Source organism: Esox lucius, chromosome 21 (genome assembly GCF_011004845.1).
Source record: "Esox lucius isolate fEsoLuc1 chromosome 21, fEsoLuc1.pri, whole genome shotgun sequence".
NCBI lineage: Eukaryota > Metazoa > Chordata > Actinopteri > Esociformes > Esocidae > Esox > Esox lucius.
Window position 1 is genome coordinate 11,893,840 of NC_047589.1, and position 21,069 is coordinate 11,914,908.

Here is a 21,069-nt window from a genome sequence, read left to right on the forward strand (position 1 = left end):
AAAGTGAAAACAGAAGCATTCAAAACAAAATCTCTGTGAACACTGGGAGATGCATCTGCTTTGTGTTGCTGATACACCAACGCCAACACAACAGCTCCTATACTTTTAAGTAGAAGGTTTTGAAGTAGTTCACTGACACACACCGAAATATTTAAATATTGCAACTTCCAAATGGCAGCCTATTCCCTGGTCAAAACTATTCCCCCTGACCATGATTCCTGATCCCTGATTCCTAATGCCTACCCCTAATTATAGCCTTAACCCTAATTCTAACCCAAATCCAACCTTATACCCAAGCATAAGACTGTAAGATCCAAAGGTGTAAGAATTAGGGAAAAACATATATTTGGGGTCAGGATTAGGTTCAAGGTAAGTTTTTTTAAATAAATTTGTTTACAGCTAGGGTTAGATTAAAGGTTAGGTTTCTTTGTTTAAGGCAATGTTTAGTCCTGAGGTCAATATTAGATTAAGGATTATGTGAAAATTCGATTAAATGTAAAAGTTGTATAAAAGTTGTATATTGCTAATTTAGATGTGTTCTTGATGTGCGTTAACAAACCACATCCTACTTACTGAACTCAGTGGCAATGACGGAGATGTTGTGCCAGGGATTCTCCTCTCTGTCCAGAGTCCTCAGCATGAACACAGAGCCGTTGCCCGGATGCACGTTGAACACCCTGTCCATGTCCGTACGACGATCTATAGAGTACCTGCACATAGACATCAACTATCACCCGAAAGCTCAAAACAACCACAAGCATGCTCACTTCCTGTCATGTCATTGGCGCACCGCGTCCTTGGGTAGCGTACGGAGTGCCAGCGCTGAACAAAACAACAAACGCAAGCCTTTTTACTTTCACAGGATTATCGTGCACCTGCCTATACATCCGCCCATGGTCCTATCGAGCACCTGTATCTGCATGGAAAACAAACCAGCGCAAAGGTTCTCACTTTCTTTCACGGAAATCAAGTGAGGCAGAATACAACGATAAATCACGCCGCCACATGTAGTATATCATCCAATTTAAAAGCAATTTGGATGACTGACAGAAGAGGTCCGGCCGTTCTGCTAAAAATAGAACGACTCCGAAAATGTTTATCTGTGCTATCATGGTGTAGGGGGACCTAATGGTTTAGAGACACACAAACCCATATATACATACACGCACGCACACACACACACACACACACACACACACACACACACACACACACACACACACACACACACACACACACACACACACACACACACAGGTTATCTAGTAGGGTTGTTTTTCTTCACTTCCTAAGGAATAGTGCGATGCATCAGTTTGATTAATGGAGTAGCGGACATAGGCAGAGTAACAAACGGCACTGTGTCCTGTTTATAGCGCACTGCTTTTGACCAACGGCTATAGTGGATGTGCTGAAGAGAAGCACTCCATACAGGGATCAGGGATGCCGTTTGGAACACAGCCGTGGATGTTAAGGAGGGGTTGGCAGCGGAGGGAGGTTAAGCCGACCCGGGGGAGGGGTGGTGGGCGGGGACGTGGACGCGGCCTCAGTCTCCCAGGTGACATGCACCGCTACACTTCCGACCCCCGCTTCCGAACCTCCTCTCGCTTCTCCTCCGCTTGTCCGCAGACAGCGTTTTGTTTGTCGTTTACCGGCACCAAGTGTTTAAGTGTCTATAAGCGCACGCACGCGCACTTTGCTTGCCCCTCTTGCATCCTGCGGTACACCGGGGCTTGTTAAAACCGCTGTGCGGACTAGGTCATGCCACTCCCCTGATTAATTACACCAGATATGTCTATGTGTGTGTGTGTTTGACTGTACGTTGCTGCGTGCTAATGTGACGACGGATGGGCTGTACTAAGCAGGTTGGTGGAGGGGGCGGGCTGTGATGGATGTGTCCGGTTGTGGGGTGGTGCATCATTACCTATACCTGGCTGGCCGTGTTTACACCGAGTCCCGGAGAGGACAGGTTCTTTCAGCTCCCTTGGCTGGGGGAGGCCTTCTCTAATAAAGAACTCACCCATCCATTCCATTTTTTCCAAGGATGTGTGAAAATATATATATACCACAGTAACTACACTTCTGAACGAATGCCCAAGAAGCTTCAGAAATGCACAACAAAGATACCTTTGTCTTCCCAAGAGGAGTGAAAAAGACATGGGAGGGGCTCCGTTATCATAATCTCAGCATGCTTTGTTTCAGGTTTATTTTAAGATAATTTTTATATCTACGTTTCCTTGTGCGCATTGATTAATTTATAGTAAACTATGCAACGATAAATAATGAAAACCTCCAATCAGTAAGGGGTTGGATCCGGTACGGAAATGTCTGATCCTGCTAAGATTCTTTTGGTCTTCTAGTTTAATAAATGCAATAGCAGACATTCTGAATAAATGGTGTGGGTGATATTCCAGTTGTACAATATCCTCTGAATCCTGCTAGGTATAACTAATAACTTTACAAACTAACATTGTGGGACTTGTTGACCTGATGTGTCCCATTCTGATGGGCATTCAGAGTATTTTCAATGATTTGGCCGATTGGTCAACTAAAGCTAACTGCTTATTTGGTTCTCAAATGTCTCTTTGTTAAAAATGCTTACTGACCGTGTCAGAAAAATGCCCTGAAGTCCCTTTGCTAGACAACAATTATGTCAGATCATGAAATGCACATTGAAATATGTTCCAGATTTGACCTGGCCTAATTAGATGGCTCTGCACAAAAAAAAAAGAACAATCAAAGTCACTGGTGAAATTAGCTTGGACCAGAATGCTGTGCTAACCCCACTATTAATTGTCCCTGCTGTGAGGATTCACTATGTAATGTGAATCTTCAGATAATTGCCAAAGTAACGCCTCCTTAACCGCCAAGGCAGGATTTTCACAGTGTTGAAGATGACCAGGTCATGAGATGTAATTCAATTAAGCGGTCACTTAATGACGGCTACAGGAGGATAAATCAGTGAATGCAACCACCGTGTCTCTGTCATAAGAAACACAGTCACGGGTCGGTATATCTCACATTTACTGGGAAGGCATGCACCCTACACTGTCAGTACAACACCCCCAGACAGCGTTTAAAGCCTAAACACCATGTGAACGTGTTAATGTGTTTGAAAGGTGTTACAGCGAATACAATTTTTTCGCCGCTTACAGTCAAAACAGCATGACTTCATAATTCCTTGATGCATTTAAGTGTTAGAGCGTGTTCGGTTATGTGGTCAGATCCTAAGCACTGAGTCATGAAGTGTGTGGCTTTTCTCCATATCTCTTCCTATAGCGTCTAATGGCCACAGGGAACAGCTTTCCCAATGAACGCTGATAAAAGTGAATGATATCATATTTGACACCAGTGAAATGGTGCACTGACTTCTACCCCAGGCAGCCACTCCAGGACAACAGTCTCTCTGTGATCACTGCATTGCCAGTGTGGTGAGTTACCATCTATTCTCATTTTCAGTCCCTTTTCAAGTTTCCCTTTAAGGACCTGTTTCTTCAAAGTGTCTTCATTCCTTTGGTAGTCTTTATTGTTTTTAGCTGAAATGTTGCTTGAGACAATGTGAAGTGTATTTTTTAAGTCTCTGTGGCTCCAGGCGGGATCTTGTTAGGCTGATGCCTGTGCTCCTGTCAGGAGTTATTTTTTGTTTTGTTTTTTTGATGTATTTTTAACTGAGTTAAAGGAAAGTATTTGAAAGTAAACAAAGTGCTTTTTTTTTAACCAGGTCTGTTGACCACAGGTGTATGACTGTTGTCGGTCCGGCGCCATTTTTGTCTGGTATCTACCTGACAGGGCTGCGACTGCTGTCTGGGTCTGCGGCGCTGACCGACCCGATGATGGTACCCGCGTCCGCGTCCTCTTTGACCTCCATGACGTAGCTCAACCGGTCGAATGCAGGCGGCTCGTCCACGTCCTCAACGATTAATTTGACCGTCGCCTCGTCAGTGGTCGCCACGTAGTGCAGGAACCCCGCGTCAGGATTGGAGTTCTCCACTTGGATCCTCAGAGTATGTGTCCGCTTCTTCTCAAAGTCCAGAGGCTGAAAGAGAGCAAGCGGGGGGGGGGGGTAAGTAGTAGAAGAGAGAGCGAGAGACACAAGACGAGAGAGTGAGAGAAAGGAAAGGAAGAGAGAGGGAGGGACAAAGGGAGTGAGGGAAAAGACAGGACAAAGAGAACCGGGGAGGTAAACAGTGGATTAGGAGCTCACATGCACACTCACACCTCTGGACACAGACAAATCCTGTGACAAGCAACACACTCCTCATCTAAACTACACACACACACACACAAAACATACGCACGCTCACAACGCACACACTCACACTCAATCAACGGTTGAATTGATTCCCTGTGACTCGCCTACTCCTTGCCAGTTAACACATTCAGATATCATGACCTGCACTACATGTCATTTCCCGCCCCTCCCTCACACAAACCAATTACGTGACACGCAACACATGTCCAAGCAATATCCACACGCAGAGACACACGCACACTCACACACATTCGTGACGTCGCAGGTGCCCTTGTGAATCTTAGGGTTTAAATTTCAAACATTATTCCAACATCTTGCCCACTCGCACGGAATGACTGGAGCATGCAACACAGGTGAATTGGAAAGCAGATGCCTTCCAGTCTGCTCTCTCCTGAAGGGTGCATTTGTTGACTTCATACTTCACTCTCTTGTTGATTCTCCTTCCTGCATTCACTGGTATTTGGAAACTTCCTTAAGTGTAGCTAATGCGTAAAACCTATTAAACTCTTCCGTTTGAAGGGAGTAGTTTACAAGTTCACACGGAAGGAGAGATTATCAGGATGAAACCTCTGGCTCGATGCTTCACCTTTAAAAGTGTCATCACACTAAGACTCCCTGCATAGAACACTTCTGACATGTCACTTTAGCTGTGAGTCGGCCAAAACCCAGGCCTCCAGTAATTCAACCAGAAGAGTGTTTGTGTGTGTAAATACATCCGTACAGATTTTTCCATGCCAATAAGCTTTCAACAGACCTCTATCTGCACCGCATTTGATATCAATCAAATACAGTAATTGTATATGCCCCCTTCATACTCAATAAGTCACTGATTGATTTTGTGCTCTGCTCGTTCTCCAGACAGGGGTTTGATGATGTCAACGTGAACTTGTGTTGTTTGGTGACAGCCGGGTAGGAGAAATGGCGTGCCCTTTTACTAGACAAGCCATTTAATTGGAGTAGGCTCGGATGTAGACCAGACTGTATGCACACGCGCACACAGAGCTAAGATCCCTCCAGAATCATTAGGACTCCACTGCACTCGTCCTCTCTGCCATAATGATCTGATTGAAGTAATGTGATCGATTTGAAACCGCGGTTAGGAGAGGGCATCATTAGATGATTCTGTTGAATACTTTAAAACATACCAGAGCCCTAAAGGCTCGCGGTGAAATTCAGAATTGGTCTGTGCGCGCGGGCAGCGTCACTCGGAAAAACACAGCACATTCTATTACTATGTTTTGAAGTTTTGGCTCTCCTTCACTAGTGGAGGGATAGTAGGACAACTTGCACAACATGTGGTCCTACAGAAAATGCACTGTGGCTGTCAGAATGGCGAGAGGACTCCGAAACGTCCGTGTCATAATCTGGAAGGCAGCCTGTCACCAACCTTCCTGAGCGTGACGACGCCCTCCTGTGTGCTCCTATTGGTGGAGATGTCGAACATGGTCGGGCTGTCGCTGCTGGTGATTCGGTAGCTCATCTCGGCGTTCCTGCCGATGTCAGCGTCCGTCGCCCGGAGCACGGCCACGGTCCAACCTGGTTCTGTCGACTCCGGAACTTTGAACTCGTACAAGCCTGGAGACAGGACACGCACGCAGACAGACAAACACAGGTTGAAAAGGAAGACAGATTCATCTTTTAAAGCTCCAACACCTGGATCCACGTTCTGGGAAGATGAGTCCATCTTATATCCAACATCGATCAATAATGTGTACTTTTGTTCATTGTGAATATCTTAACCGTCACATGGATATTTTTGACGGATGATTAACTGGTAGAAGATGGATCAATTCATGCATTGGCTAATTAAATCACCCTACTGTATCATACTTTTTGAAATAAATAGCTAGCCTAGTCTGCACTTGGGTGGATGTGTTTTACTGATAGGATGCTGAGACAGAAACCTCTGACTCTCCTATAAGACATGCTGACAGCATTCTGGCAAAGCCTGGGTCTGCAGGTCATTGTCACACGCGCACGCAGACACACACACACACAGCTGGGCAGATTATTTGAATATGTAATATACATGAATACAATACCAAATCCCTTAGATTATTTAAAACAACTAATGTAGTCTGATTACGTTTGGATTACTTTTAACACGGAGGCATATTTCTGACATATTTTACTGTGAAAATATGGTTTCCGATATTTTCGTTTTTTGGGGGATGTCTAAACACGCCGTAAAGAGATCAGTCGAGACGGAACAGAAGAAAAGTCAAAGTCACTCGCTCCGTGGATTCGCCTTTAAACTATTTCAGAGTACGAATCTGAGGAAGCCCGATGCTTTTACTGATGTCAATCCCAATACATATCTTGTCATTACACTTAAAAACAGCTTCAATCACCACCAATATCTCTATGCTGTCTAGCAATTGATTCTTTCAAAGTGTTTTTCCAGCAATTGCATTTTGAAATGCTGAACGTGATAGCCCAGACAACTATCGACTGAACCAAGTGTCTGGTGTAAATGTTTCAGAAATGACCTGTTCATTCAAACTGCTTTCAAGCCAAAAGCAGCAAGTCTCGAAGTTGCGCCAAACGACGGCAATGCTGACCACATTTTCTTGAATGTTCTTCAACAGTAGACGCCGTAAATCCCAAATATAATCAGACAAATGCAATTGTAATGCGGATTACATTTGTTTTTTCAAATGTAATTTAGGCTGATTGTGTTGTGTTTTTTTTTTTTTTTGTAATTGGATTAAGTCACGCAATTCTTGTGACACGTAATCCTTTACTAGCCAACCATGCACGCACAAACACACACGGGAGTGGGCGGGCATGCACTCAGACACACATCCAACGCTGGCGAGGTTTCCCAGTCTAGCATGTGTTTAACGTCGGCTGGAGAGGGGAGGAGGCCTCTGTCTATGACACAACAATGATATCGCTAACTGACACTCTCCTGTACTCCTTGGGGTGTTCCTCCACAATATCCACTTGCTCCCTCCCCCCCACACACTATTCCTCCCTGGTCTCACCTCCTTTTTTGTAACCATCTCTAACCACCCCCCCAAACACACACACACACACCCCACACACAAACGCACACTACACCGCGCAGTTATTGAGGGGAAACAAAATGACACTAGTAATCAGTCAATCTGACGCAGCCGCTTTGCCAGATGCATCCAGAAGAGCAACCAGCAGTGGGACAACAAAAGGCTGAGAGGGAAAGTGGGAGCGAATCAGGGAGAGACGCACGGCAAAATAAACACTCGGATCCAGAGGACAAGTAAGGGGAGTGGGAGAAAAACAGAGTGTGAGGACAGTGGAAGAGAGAGCAAGAAAAAGAGAGACAAAGGGAGAGAGATCCGGAACGACGGCGAGGGAGAGAAATAAAGGGATTGACTTAGAAGGAAAGAGGGAGCGGGAGAGAAGGCTAGAAATCCCAGCGTGGACTCTTTTTATTTAATAGGGATTAGCAGGCTGATCCCATGCACTGTGAGGGACCTTTCCCTCTGTCATATGGCTCGCTTTAATTACACCCGGTCTTCAAGAGAGCCGCAAACACACGCACACACAAACACACGCACCGGAAAAGCATCGCACCAGCGGCTAGAATAATCCACATTCATTTTCAAATTGCCAGCAGATGGAGGCTTCCTGCTCGGGCAGAGGCCGGTACAGTACAAAGGGGGTCGTACTCTGAACCTGGTGTTTGCGAGTGAGTTTGAGCGCGCGCACGTGTGTGTGTGAACTCACTTTTGGGGAAACGCGGTGGGTTATCGTTGACGTCTGACAGGGTGATGCTGACAGTGGTGGTCCCCGATAAGCCCCCCATCTGGCCAGCCATGTCTTTGGCCTGGATCACGACCACGTAGTTCTCCTTGGTCTCCCTGTCCATGTTGGGCAGGGCTGTTCTGATCACACCTTAAGGGAGAGCAAAGACAGTTGGAAGCGTCGGTCAGTACACCGGTCAGTATTGTGTTTCGTGACAATATTTGTAATGTAATTGGAATGTAGCGTGTCTTGTTCTTTAGCTGGTGATGACTCAGCGGATAGCAGCTCGTCAGGGGAAGAGGTGAACTCGCTGCCATTGCGAGACGAGGCCATCTCCTACCATCCCGAACCACTGGTTAATCACTCTCCATAAATGCAGCGTTTGTCATATGCATGCAAATTAGTATCGCTGCTTTAAATTTAAGCACAGTGACGCACAAAAGAACTCTGTATACATGTCTTAGGCGCTCAGACGCAAAGTCACTGAAGTGAATGGAGACATCTCCCAGTGGCTGACAGTGCAGCTGGGTTCCATGCATGTGGACAGAGGTTCAGTAAAGCTCTAACAGACCGCACATTAAAAGCTCTCGGCTCCCTTCTCCTCTCCTACTGGCAGTCAAACATTAAGCCTCTGTGGCTTTTGTCGTCCATTACAAGTTCTACAGTCGAAGCGTCACCACTACAGAGGCTCCGTTACAGTAGAATACAGAAGAAGGGGGGGGACGGACGAAATAACATAAAATAAATAGCGTCGAAAGAGCTTACGGGTTCCAGTCTATTTTTTTGTTTTGTTTCTTTGTCCTGTTTGTTTTTTTTGTTTTTGTCAAAGAGGAAATTCATTTAATATCAAACAGTAGGGGATGTGAGGGCTGATTTGGCACATCACTCAACCCTGGATCAGAGCAGCGTCGGTGAAAGGCAAGGTGAGCGCAGGGCTATAAAACTCTCCCACAGCTCTTTTATCACATGAGATGTGGCGGGGGGGGGGGGGGTGTAGCGCATGTGTGTGTGTATGTCTCTCTGTGTGCAGAAAGAGTGAGGCACAAAGGCTTGCGTGTTTGTAAGGTGCTGAGGGAAGGTGCAGCAGTGTTCATTTTCCCCTAACAAAGCACATTCTCACTCGCTGAAGGACAGCTAGCAAAGCTCTCCTGAAAAACATGCTAATCCATTTTGAGTAGTGCTGAGGGGGAAACCATACTCAAAGATGTAGACAGTGATGTGTATGCGTGTGTGTGTGCGCGTGCGTGCGCATGTTCATGCACGCGTGTGCGCTAATACACCATCTCTGAACATAGCATCTCTCCACCCTATGTATCATTCAACTTTGTTTATCTTTCAACTCTCCCTGTATCTCTGTGTACATTAGATTCTCTCTATCTCTATGTACAGTATATTCTGTCTATTTAGATCTATTTACAGTATATTCTCAATTCTTAGTACTTATGTACTTATGCATGCAATAAATTATTAGTGGTTTTCTATTTGTAATTTATTTGGAAGAGTTTGTAAAAAATGTTTCACTGTGATATTAGTGGCAAAAATTCCTAATTAAATCTGTTTTGATTTCATGTTGTAACAATAAAGAATGGAAAAGTCCAAAGTGGGTGGATACTTTGGAGAGCCACTTCTCTATCTCTATCCCTAGATACAGTATATTGTTTGAAACCATCCCTCTCTTGTTTTCGTTACTCTTCCTCATTCAATCTCTTTTTCATTCTCTATTAAATATTCAGCATCCACATTAAAACACACCAGGGATAAAACACACACAGAGAGGGAGAAGGAGAGAGATTGTGTAGGGGGGAAGCCAGCTTACATGGCACATCTGGGATAAAGCATATTACTGTTAAGCCCCTCGCTAATCTGCCAATGGCTTTTTTTTGTTGCCATTTCCCTTTTGTTTAAGCAAAGAACACACTCGGGATCCAGTCCAAAGCAGACATTACAAATGATTAAATCTAGCAGTGATGACTGAGCCACGGGATTGAAAGGCGATGCTTGGCTGAGGTTCTGCCCTTCCTTTCTCTCATGTCTTTTCCATTTTGACACAGGAGTTAATAGCAGCGGTGAACAGTGGCGCGTCTCACACACACACACACACAGTTGTGGTAATGGGGGCGTGCCGGACTTTCCTTAACCAGCATCCCTTTCAGTGTACATTTGGTTTCCATTCAGACGCTGGATAACAGTTCAGTGAGGTGGGCGTTCTCAGACCACCCCGTGGAGATACCATCTCCAGACCGTAGAGGGTCATGCTACAATACTAGCACTGACAATACTAGTGTCTACAAAAGAGGAGGTGCTGACGGAAGCCTCGCCCACACTGACCCGTGTTGGGCTCCACGGAGAAGTAGGGCTGTCCCAGCAGGATGCTGTAGACCACCTTGGCGCTGTTGCCGTACGTGGGATCGTCGGCGTCCGTCGCCGTCACCTGCATCACCACCGTCCCTGAGGAAAGACAAAGGTGGGGGGTGGGACAGAGACACGGTGAGCAGTGTGACGCCCGTGGGATATCATCCTGTGGCTTCGGAGAACACTGCCCCGATAACGCAAGATCCAGGACGACCCACCAAGCGAGCTCCCGTTGAAGTTATCTGAGCTAAAGTTCACGGTTGCGTCGGAAACGGAAACACTTTCAAGTGCACTACGTTTCATGACGTGGCTCTGGACAAGAGTCGTGGACTTGGGAAATAGGGCGCAATTCAGGACGCATTCTATTTCTTTCCCCCGACGTGTTTCCTACATTATCCTCTCCCAGGCAGCGTATGCAGCCATACTAGATAATGTCTAACAGCCCTGCTCCCTGCGAAACCCCTAGAAACCTATTAGCGTATCTAACAACGGTATATCTGATTCAAGGCTATGGCTGTGATCCATTTTCCGTATCAAAGGGGCAGAGAATGATATTCTATGGAAACAAAAGTGCGAAGTGTTAGTCAAATGGTACCTTCCAACCATGCCTAGCGGCACCCCGTGTTGCCTCATTAAATGCATAAGAAGAATTAATTGAGTAGAAATATTTAATGGCAATGAGCATCAATATAGAATTATGCGATGGTTCGGAGTTGGAATGGTAACCAAGTGAAACTTGTCCTAATTCATTGTCAATGAAAGGACGGCACGGGTGAAACTAGTGGGCACGTTTCATTAAAGGCAATTGTCTTCTACTGATACAGTCCCGTGGCGATTTCATTCACACGCATATTCCATCCATTCCATTACCGCCATCGCTGTCTGAAGTTAGCGTTCCCTTTAGTCTCTTATACATAAAGATTCCAAATTAGGCCGGTTTAGAGAAGGTCCCTGTTCAAGGGCCGGACTGGGACATTACACTTTGCTTGTTGCTATGGGCAACCGCCTAGAGAGGGGAGACCGGGTCACCTGTCTGAGTTTTGTCATGAATGTCACTCGTAATGACATAACCTGGACGGAAAGAAGTTATGAGGTGCCGTGAAATTGCGTTTTCTGATGAGCATTCTTGTTTTCACCCCCCGAGTGTAATTTAATGACCCAGAAACAATAATACTGAAGTTAAAATTTAAACTTCTATGGCCAGAAGTGAGCGCTATACAAAAAATTAGCATATAGTACATCAACATATTTTGCTGCTGTTTTAATTACAATGCATTCCCTTTATATTGTTCTCTGTGGTGGAGTTCACATGCAGTGTCCTGGCTTTCCACTAAGGAAATATGAAGTACAGTTCTACCGACTGATGTAATATGGAAATTTCAACTATTGGCATTAACCACACAGCAATGTAGACAGTTTCACCCTGTGTTTAATGTGTTGTAACTGAACACTGAAAAGTGTATTCAAAAGATTAGCTAAACTATCCAATATAATCAGCCTCATTGGACCGCTTCACCTTGTTTGTTTTGCTGCAATAAACCAATGCATGGCCTGTAATCACTCTCATTAGCGCCCGTGTCCCAAATGGAAGCCTATTTCCTAGGTAGTGCACTACTGTCGAGCAAGGCCACGGGGGCGTTGTCAATCCCTTCTCTTGTTATTATGATTGATAAAGCCCTCATTGATCCAGTAAGATAGGTGTTGGTTTGGAACAACTCTATCCCGCCTCGCCAATCATAAGCCGTCTAATCCTGCTATCCATTGGAGATACGGGACTAGCATATAGTAATACCACTAACTGCATTGGCCTGTCTTTTATGAGGATTCACAGGCTCCCCGTTTTAAATCATTCGGTCAGGCTACGAATTAACGTTAGGACTAGGACGAGAGTGATTGAAATGATTACGGATTAAGGGATTCGGGGATGTGATTGTAATACGTAGCCAACAGGGACATCGCAGGGACATGCATACTCTCTGTGTGGTCGGGGGTTAGGGTGTAGGTCTTAATACGTACCCAGTGGAGACATCTCAGGTACATGCGCAAAGTACGGGTCCTTGGTGAACTTGGGCTCGTTGTCGTTGATGTCATGGATCTTAATGATGAACTCGGACTCTCCCTCCAGGGAGGTGTTTGTGATCCTGTTGACGGCCTTGGCCCGGAGGGTGTAGTAAGCCTTCTCCTCCCGGTCCAGCCTCTTGGTGGCGTGGATGTCTCCGGAGTTCTCGTCAATTACGAACAAGGTGCCGGCTCCGTCGCCACTTAGGACGTAACGTATGCTGCCGTCACTTCGGTCCCCGTCCGAGTGGAGCTGTGGACCAGTGAGAAGCAAAAGTGGACAGAAACGGTTTAGTAAGCCTAGCCCTTGTTAAAAACAATTTGCTATGAATAGTCCAAAATAAATAAACAAATAAATAAACACATTTGTCAAAATCCTTCCCTAATCACCTTGTTCCTAAAGATTCAATCCACCTCATTTCAGCACATTACTATGCACACAATGTGCTGTGCAGAAAATGAGAAAACTGACGCAAATTGTATTTTTAATAACCAGAAACGTTGCAAAAATGGCTGGTTGTTGGTATTGCTGGCCATTCACTGACTCGGGAGATCAGACGTCTCTAACGCCCTTTGTAGGAACCTGACAGTGCCTCTTCACTTTGGGTCTTCTCTCATCCCCTCTCCAAAATGTCCCCTAACCCTCTGTGGTGTGCCCTCTCCTGAAAGCCTCCCTCTTTCTGCATGAACAACAGCTTAGCTTGCTCTGACATTTTAATTCAGCCACCAAATCCCCTCAATATATTTATCTGCGGGAACTCATCAAAATGCTGTCTGTGTTCTGAATGGCACTCTATTCCCAATACAGTGCACTGTTTTGGACATTTTCTAGGGAATAGGGTGTAATTTGGACGTTGTCTTCTTCCTCCTGCTGTTTTGCTTACTTTTTTATTTATTTGAATCACCAAGGACAAGGCAACATGGTGACAGAAGCAGAGGAAACCAAAGGGCAGAGGTACATGTTTTCACACAGTCAGAAACAAAGTGCACATACAGTCCCCTCCAAAACAACTGAAACGGTCAGTAAAGATGAGTAAAAATACCATGGAATTAATTTACTAAGCAATTTAAATACTCAGAAGCACTTTATTTTGTGAAAAGTGTAATTTTGCAGTAGTATTATTCTGGTGAATTAACCATTTCCTAGCCATTTCTTTGACGATGTGCGGTTGGAGTTACTGTCTTGCTGGTGGAGTCATGCCTTTCCAAGTTTCTGCATACTGGCAGACATGTTTTTTGGCTAAAATGTCCTGGCACTTGGTAAAGTTCATGATGCTGTTGACCTTAACAAGAGCCCCAGGACCAGTGGAACCAAAATAACCAAACAAGATCAGAGATCCAATGCCATATTTTACAGTTGGTATGATGTCTTTTCAATGCCAAATCCATAACTGACGGGTTGCCCCTTGCCATTTCACCGTTGCACCAAATTGGAGCTCAAAAGGACAAGATTACAATTTGTAACTCTCGTCCTTTTGAGAAAAAACATGTACAGCATTAAAATAATCAATCAGTTATTTTACAAAATACCATCACATCTATTTATTAAATACAACATCTACAGATAAAAAAAAAAAAAATCTGTATTTTCTTTGTCTTTCTTAAGGGTGTAAATCATTTTGAAGTTCAGCGCAAGTAAAATACAAGTGAAATGTATACCAACATTAAGTAGAAATGACCAAATGCATCTTTCCACGTACATACAGCAGTACCTGCACGTGTGTGCTTGTGTCTGTCAGCTGCGGGAAGTGTGTGCGCGTTTATGTGTTTGTGTGTGTGGTCTGGTTTTCTTCACTTGTGGGGTCATTTTGTCCCCATGACCACAGTAAATCCTGGGCCATTTGTCTGGTCCCCACAAATCAAAAGTCAATTTCCCGTCTCAGGGTTTAGGTTAAGGGTCAAACTTACAATTAACTTTAGTTAGAATTGGGGTTTCTTTCAGGTCCAGGCGTTGTTGGTTACGTTTAGGGTTAAGGTTAGGCATTACATCTAGGTAAGTTTTAAATGTTACTTTATTAAACATAAGGTTAGGTTTAGATTAGGGTTAGGTTAAGGTTAGGTTTAGGGTTAAGATTAAGGCAAGGGAGCATGCAATTTTGTTTTTCTGGTCCCCACAAGTTACAAAAACGAGTATGTGTGTGTGTGTGCATGCATATGTGTGGTGTGACTTGGTAGCTTCTGGTGCTGGACAGATGGGGTATGTTAGATTGTGCAGTCAGTGTGGACTGTCACATGGAAAACACTGTGACAGTATTTGCCCCCTGCATGCTCATTCTGTCGCCCACTAATAACCATAGAGTCCATCGATCTCATTGTGTGACGGAAGACAGAAAGACAGTATGTCTCTGTAAAGACAGTATGTCTCTGTAAAGACATACGGTACGCTGTCTAAACTTGTTCCTATGGACAGCGGGAGAGCAATCGGAGTCTTTTACACCACCAGCTCAGCGTATCGAACATGTGCCCCACTCTACTGCTCACTACACCAAGGTTTGTGACCCCTCTGTCTCTCCTCTTTCAGTCAGCCCCGGTGCCCCGGCCGTCTGCTACGGTGGAAGTGAATTTACGGCCACCCACCCGGGTCCCTGCAATTCAAATGAGTAGAGAAACCACTCCCGGAAATCAATCTGGCAGCCAGACGTTGAATCCACAATGGCACCTGATCAATTTTTATCGAGAATTCAATTAAAGCGTCACTGGGGGAAGAGAGAAGCCACATGGCCGCCAGACGTCCTCCACACGTCAATGCGGGGCAATCCTCGCTCCTCCAAAATACCCCACCGCGATGACGTGCCACGCGAGAAGGAACGCCTCCTGACTGACAGATCGGGGAGCTAAAGATAAACCGCAGCCCCTCTCGTCGAAAGCATCAGAGGAGGATGAATGAAGTGGCCCGGCTGACTGTTGACAGGCAGCAGGAACAGCTTTGTAGAGGCGAGTGGAAAACAGTGTGGGACTCTTGGGAGTGGGGCCGCATTTGCGTCCGGAGAACTGTGGAAGTGTGTGAGGTTGTGAGTCTTGAGAAACTCACGGTGTGAAATGAGTCACTGTTGGAGTGCTGGGTGTTTTCCGGGTTGTGATTCCGTCAACTATTTAGCACACTGGTGGCTTGTAAACAGAAGCTGTTCAGGCTGCTGTTGGTGTCGGTCATGAGACGCCGGTATGGCCCTTGTGATTGTCAGTGGAGCCGAATCCATACCGAGCCGTAGCTCAGCCCGTCAAGATGCTCTCCGTGGTGCAGCTGTACAGTTTGTTTGAGGATCTGTGGAGCCCCACGTGGAACCTTCTCGGTCCTAAAAGGGAAGAGGCGCTGTCTTGACTTCGCCACCTGCGGGCAGCCTGTCAGGAAGCCCAGGTCGCAGTCACAGAGGGATGTGTTCACTCCCAGGATCCTGGGAATAGTGATAAGCCGGGAGGGCCCTGTAGCTTTGACTGCTGAACTGTAGGCAGCAAAAACCATTCACACATCCAGGCGTGAAAACCATCTGAGGATCTGCTGGGCCAGTATGCTCACTGGAGTGGATCCCGAGTGTCAGAGGTGATGGGAAGACGGTGTTGATTTGATCCAGCATGTCAAATACTTTTACATGACTTGACATCTGAGTGCTTCAGGATGAAGGTCGTTTGATAGTAGTCCTATACTTACATATCAAATGTTAACCTGTTTTAATGTTTTACTCAGCGTCCGTTATGGTTTGCCAGATTATACAGCTGGCGCTCTTCTGCATGGTTCACTGCTGCTTTCCTCAAAGTAGGAACAGAAGGCTTAGCTAGCTTGTTTGCAACCGCTGCCATATCCGGTGATCATCGGGGCTGGCATAGTCAGATCTTGTCTGTTTTGACGCTTTTCCTGTTTGACTGACCGGGGGAATGCTTGGTGGGGTTTCTTATATAGGGAAATAGGGATCCCATTTGAGATGCACTTGAGGACAATGCTTCGATGCAACAGCTATCGGCGCTATAGGAGATGTTTGGCCTTTTGAGGAGTGGTTTTATGTTCTCTGTGGCATCCGTGCTCTATTTGATTAGGAACTCTATAGTTTTCTTTTACACAATCCAGAGGTCACAATAATATTCTTCAGAAAGGCAACCGATTCTGGAAGCTCCATGAATCTGAACATCATACTCGTAATGCAATTTGCACAGCAAATGTCACAGTCTAGACCAATTTGTCTGCCATTTGTGTATCACAGAGCTGTAGGGCATAGGTATGGTTTAAGACAAGGCCCTTAGGCCAACCACTAAGACTTTATGCCAAAACATATCCTATTTCCTATGTATAGTTAATTGAGATTAAGTTTGCTATTATAGCCAGACACTACAATTAGTCTTCCTGAACTGGAATTGCACATTTGTATATAAACCGTTTCACTTGAATATTACACATAAATAAAACAATAACATTTTAAGGATGTCTTTAGTTGTTCTTCTATTTCATGTATTTGTCTTTCAAACATCTTATCTTTTAATTGAGGACACCTTTTTATAATTTGGACTTACCTTGCAGCTGAATTGTACTACTCTTCTAATTTGAAATGTTAATTTTCTGACTGAATTCAGAACAAAGAAAGGAACTACTGGAACAAAATGACACAAATATGATTCCACAGCTGATTGAGACTTAGTTCTTAGCAGTATTACCTGGGTCTTTATTGTACTAATACATTACTTCTGACAAAGTGTTTAGCTATTATACATTTTCTTGTGTAAAGTGTTTAGCTATTTGAACCCCTTTTCATGTTTCATACATCTTTTACTCGCATCCTCAATACATTCACATTTAATTGTATCTACAGCTTGGTGACACCAGTTATTGTTGCAGGTCCATGCGCGTACAACTTCAGAAAGTCCATAAACTATTTAATCCATAATCCAAATGGTCTTCACGTAAATGTGCCAGTTTTGTCCAGCGAAGAAGACAAAAACGGTTTATAAACAGAATGCAAATGAATGCTGACCGGTATTTAACCCAAGTTATCAGCAGGGACTTATAGTGTATATGCTTGTGCTGAATATATATGTGTGTGTGACAGAAACTGCGCCCCCTTGGAGAGTGTGTGATTGAATATGTGCCAGATGATTGTGTGCTAATGAGCTAGGCAGTGTGTTTCTCATGTGTGTGTCCAAAAGGGCTATTTGATGCTTACTGCAGTGCAGGATGGTTACTTTAACAGTGTGATGGCCTGTGGATAAAAGCTCTTCTCCAGTCTCGTTATCCCGGTTGTGATGCTCCTGAACTGTCTGTCTCTGATAGATGGCAGTGGTGGGGAACAGCCCGTGGCTAGCGTTGCTGAGAACCATGATGATCTTCGCGGCCTTTCTGCGACACCCTGTGCAGGACAGCCAGCTTGTGTGTCCAGCTGCCCCCCCCCCCCCCCCAACGGAGCGAAGCCATGCGATGGCGGGAGGTGACGAAGCCTGCGAGTGCTCTCTGGATGGTGGGAGGTGAAAGGGAGGAGCCACATCTATTCGGGGTGAAGAGGCGCCGTCGCGCATTCTTAGCCACCGCGCCGATGTGGTTCGACCGTTCGCGTACTCAGCGATTTGCGTTGGGACCTTAAGCTTTCAAACCCTCTCGGCAGAGACGTCGGTGGTGACTCCGGAATGCAAACCGGGCCTAGCACTGCGATCTCAGCAGCGCACTTCACGATTGAGTCGAAGCCGTACATGGCCGACTCATCATGGATGAACCGGGAGTACCGAAGGTCAGGCGATATCCTCCGCCCTCACCGCCTGGTGTCGATCCATCAGAAAGCCAAGGAGTATTACACTAGAAAGGAAATGGGGTTCCATTTGGGATGGTCCAGTAGCATCTTATTCAGACATCTCCACTTCCTGGTCTCCTCTCATGTATCAGCGGCGGAGCAGCGGACATTTGGTCAGTTAGGTTTTCTTTTTTTTTTTTTTTTACTTCTGGGTTATTGATGCTGGGTGTATTGGGTGACTGTGACATGACACGGTTGGTTAGTTCAGAAGATCTAGTAAGGACGTGACATTCAGAGAGTCACATTTGACCACCTGGGAAACCTCTTCTGTTGTATTTTTAATCATATGTTAATACTGATTAAAAATACACTTTTGTGTCCTAACAGAGACTCTTGCAAGTTTCTCAAGAGCCTATGCACATCCCAATGTTGGGATATCTGAATAATTAATACCCCACCATTGTATCCTAATGTTGGGATCTATAAATAATATAATGAATTTGATATTATAATATGTAATCTGCAAAGATATTCAACAGAAATGTAAATTTGCAATGAAGGATTACATAAAAAAATACTCAGCACCTTCGGTCAAACCCAGCATAAAAGTAAAATAATACCATTGTAGATTATTCACTCAAACCACCTGGCTTGGTCAAAACAGCCCAGAATATATTGAGTCCACTATTTAACCAGCTCTGGGTTATACTGTACAATAACCAAATTTGGGTTGTTTTTAGCCAATCACTCTTCAGATAGCACTACACACACGCAAGAACACATTGGGGATGAACATTGAAGTTCAGCCATCTCTGTCTCTCTCTTACTCCCCCCCCCATTCTTACACACACACACCACACACACACACACACAGGCTTATTGCCCTAATCAACAAACACAGTAAATGTGTGCTCCAGGTCTCTGCCGGAGACTGAGACGTTGCCATGGCGCGGATACAGAAAGAGCTTCTGTGTGTGTGCCATATTACCAACCCCTACCCCCTTCCTCTCAGCCAAGGTGAGCAGCTGGGGATGAGGGAGCATGAAAAGATGGCCAGGAGCAGAGCAAAGCCGCCCCCGCCCTCCCCCCTATCGCCACCCCCAGGGCCTCTGAAAATGGCCGTCTCCCCACTCATACCCAACAGGCAGGTCCTGAACAGCGACCCACCATACCCCCCCCCCCCGCCTTGCAACTCCACACGCCGCGCGCCACTTCCGACCCAGGGGGTGGGGGGGGGGGGCTGCGTTTGGGGGTGGCGGGCTACGCCCGTTCGAGGCGTCTGCTGACTCCCGCTCCAGGCCGAGCGGGGGGAGGTGGCCTAGCCCGGTGCATTATGTCTCTGTCATTTTCCCCTGACTTCCAGGCCATTACCGCAGGGTCGGGCAGAGGGGGGCCGCGGGGTCGGCAGGGATATGGATAGAACAGAATGAATTGCTCTGGATGCGCGGGGAGACCCTACCCACCGAGCCCGGCGAAACCACCGGGGCCTATCAGGGTGTGTAAATACTTTATGAGATATGATCGTACAGCACAAACACTCCTCAACCACAGGCCATTAGCCCTTTTCACTGGGAGTGGGCCCTTTGGTAAAGCAGGGAAATAATGAAATAAGCAAACAAAACTCTCCCCCAGTGACAGCGCAGGACCTCTGAGGGCTAATACGCGGCTCGACTGCTAATGAGACTCAGTGTACGATGATTCTCTTTTCGTCCTCCAGTAAAACCAACCAACCGGTCCCTACACACGCTAAGATAACAACTGAGGCTGGAGTCACAAATATCACCCTATTCTGAATTTAGAGTGCAATCTATAGACAAGGGCCTATAGATATATTGTGAAAGTAAGGCACTAGCAAATAGGGTGCAATTTAGAAGTCGGTAAACAAGCAGCACTGACTGATCTACTTCTCCTCTCGTTTCTGTTTCTCCTTCTCCCTCCTTTCATGCTTCTCCTTTGTTCTTCTGCTCCTGCTTTATTCCCCCCTTTTGTTCGGGGTAAGATTTCATGTGATTTCATTTGTTAGCACTTCAGACCCAGATAAAGCAGTTGTGAAAGTATCTCTGGAAATGGAGTTTAAATGGAATAACTGGTTGAAAAGAGGGCACAAGCAGGGTGAAGAGGGGGATCTAATTCAACTGCAGTGCTTTTATCATTTTATCTCTCACTGTGTCTCCACCAGCAAGACCCCGTGGTTGGTTCTGCACCGCGCGTAGGGCAGTGTTTGGGCCTCATCCCTTGTTTATGAAACCCCTGCCATTGTGTCCCCCCCCCCACCCACCCACCCACCCATTTCATTCCTTCCTTCGCTAAGAAAAGCTCTGCTGCTCAGTGCTGTGAGAATGTCAACCTTACCGAGAGGTTGCACTTTTGTGTCTCTTTTTCAGAGCCTGTGATTATATTGTGGGTGTATTTGTATATGTGTGTGTGTGTGTGTGTGTGTTGGATAAGGAGCTATACCTGGGCATAGACAGATTCAGCTGGTGCCCCTCCATCTTTACCTCTCATGTATTTCAGTCCAAATCCATGAATCCCCTTCAGCCCCCCCCCCCATTCCTCACTAAAACTTTATCAAGCAATTAACAAAACAGTAATTGTAATCAGATAAGACAACTGGCTGAAGAGCTTCAAAGTCTTTGCGGGTGTTTTCGCGCGCGCGTGTTTGTGTGTGCGTGTGCGCACGCGTGCTTGTGCAATGTGTGCTTGTTGTGCGACGAGAGTAAATGTCCCGCCATCTGTGTGCACTTGAGAACTAACACACATCACTCAGAGAGGCTTGATTAAGTGCAACACTCCTTCATGGCTTGATGCCTTAATGATGTCTATCTTCAGTAGGAAGGGCCACAGCCCCGCCGCAGCTCAAGGGTTTGTTGCCGTCAGTGTGTGTGTGTGTGTGTATACGTGTGTGCGCTAAACTGATTCATATACTCTCTCTGTCTATTAGGCACTCACACGTTACAGCACAAGCCACCACATCAT

General features: G+C 45.7%; 1 protein-coding gene across 5 annotated transcripts in view; it reads right to left on the reverse strand.

Moving 5' to 3' along the window:
• LOC105031120 (cadherin-6) overlaps positions 1 to 21,069 on the reverse strand; it is a 59,378-nt gene that overhangs the window by 11,128 nt on the left and 27,181 nt on the right. For all 5 annotated transcript variants that reach the window (XM_010905371.5, XM_010905372.5, XM_034289404.1 and 2 more), the window contains 6 exons: positions 12,347 to 12,641; positions 10,307 to 10,426; positions 7,961 to 8,128; positions 5,637 to 5,824; positions 3,780 to 4,033; positions 574 to 710 (listed from right to left, as the gene is read on the reverse strand). In XM_010905371.5, the coding sequence (XP_010903673.1) occupies positions 574 to 710; positions 3,780 to 4,033; positions 5,637 to 5,824; positions 7,961 to 8,128; positions 10,307 to 10,426; positions 12,347 to 12,641 (1,162 nt within the window). The remainder of the gene's footprint in view (positions 1 to 573; positions 711 to 3,779; positions 4,034 to 5,636; positions 5,825 to 7,960; positions 8,129 to 10,306; positions 10,427 to 12,346; positions 12,642 to 21,069) is intronic.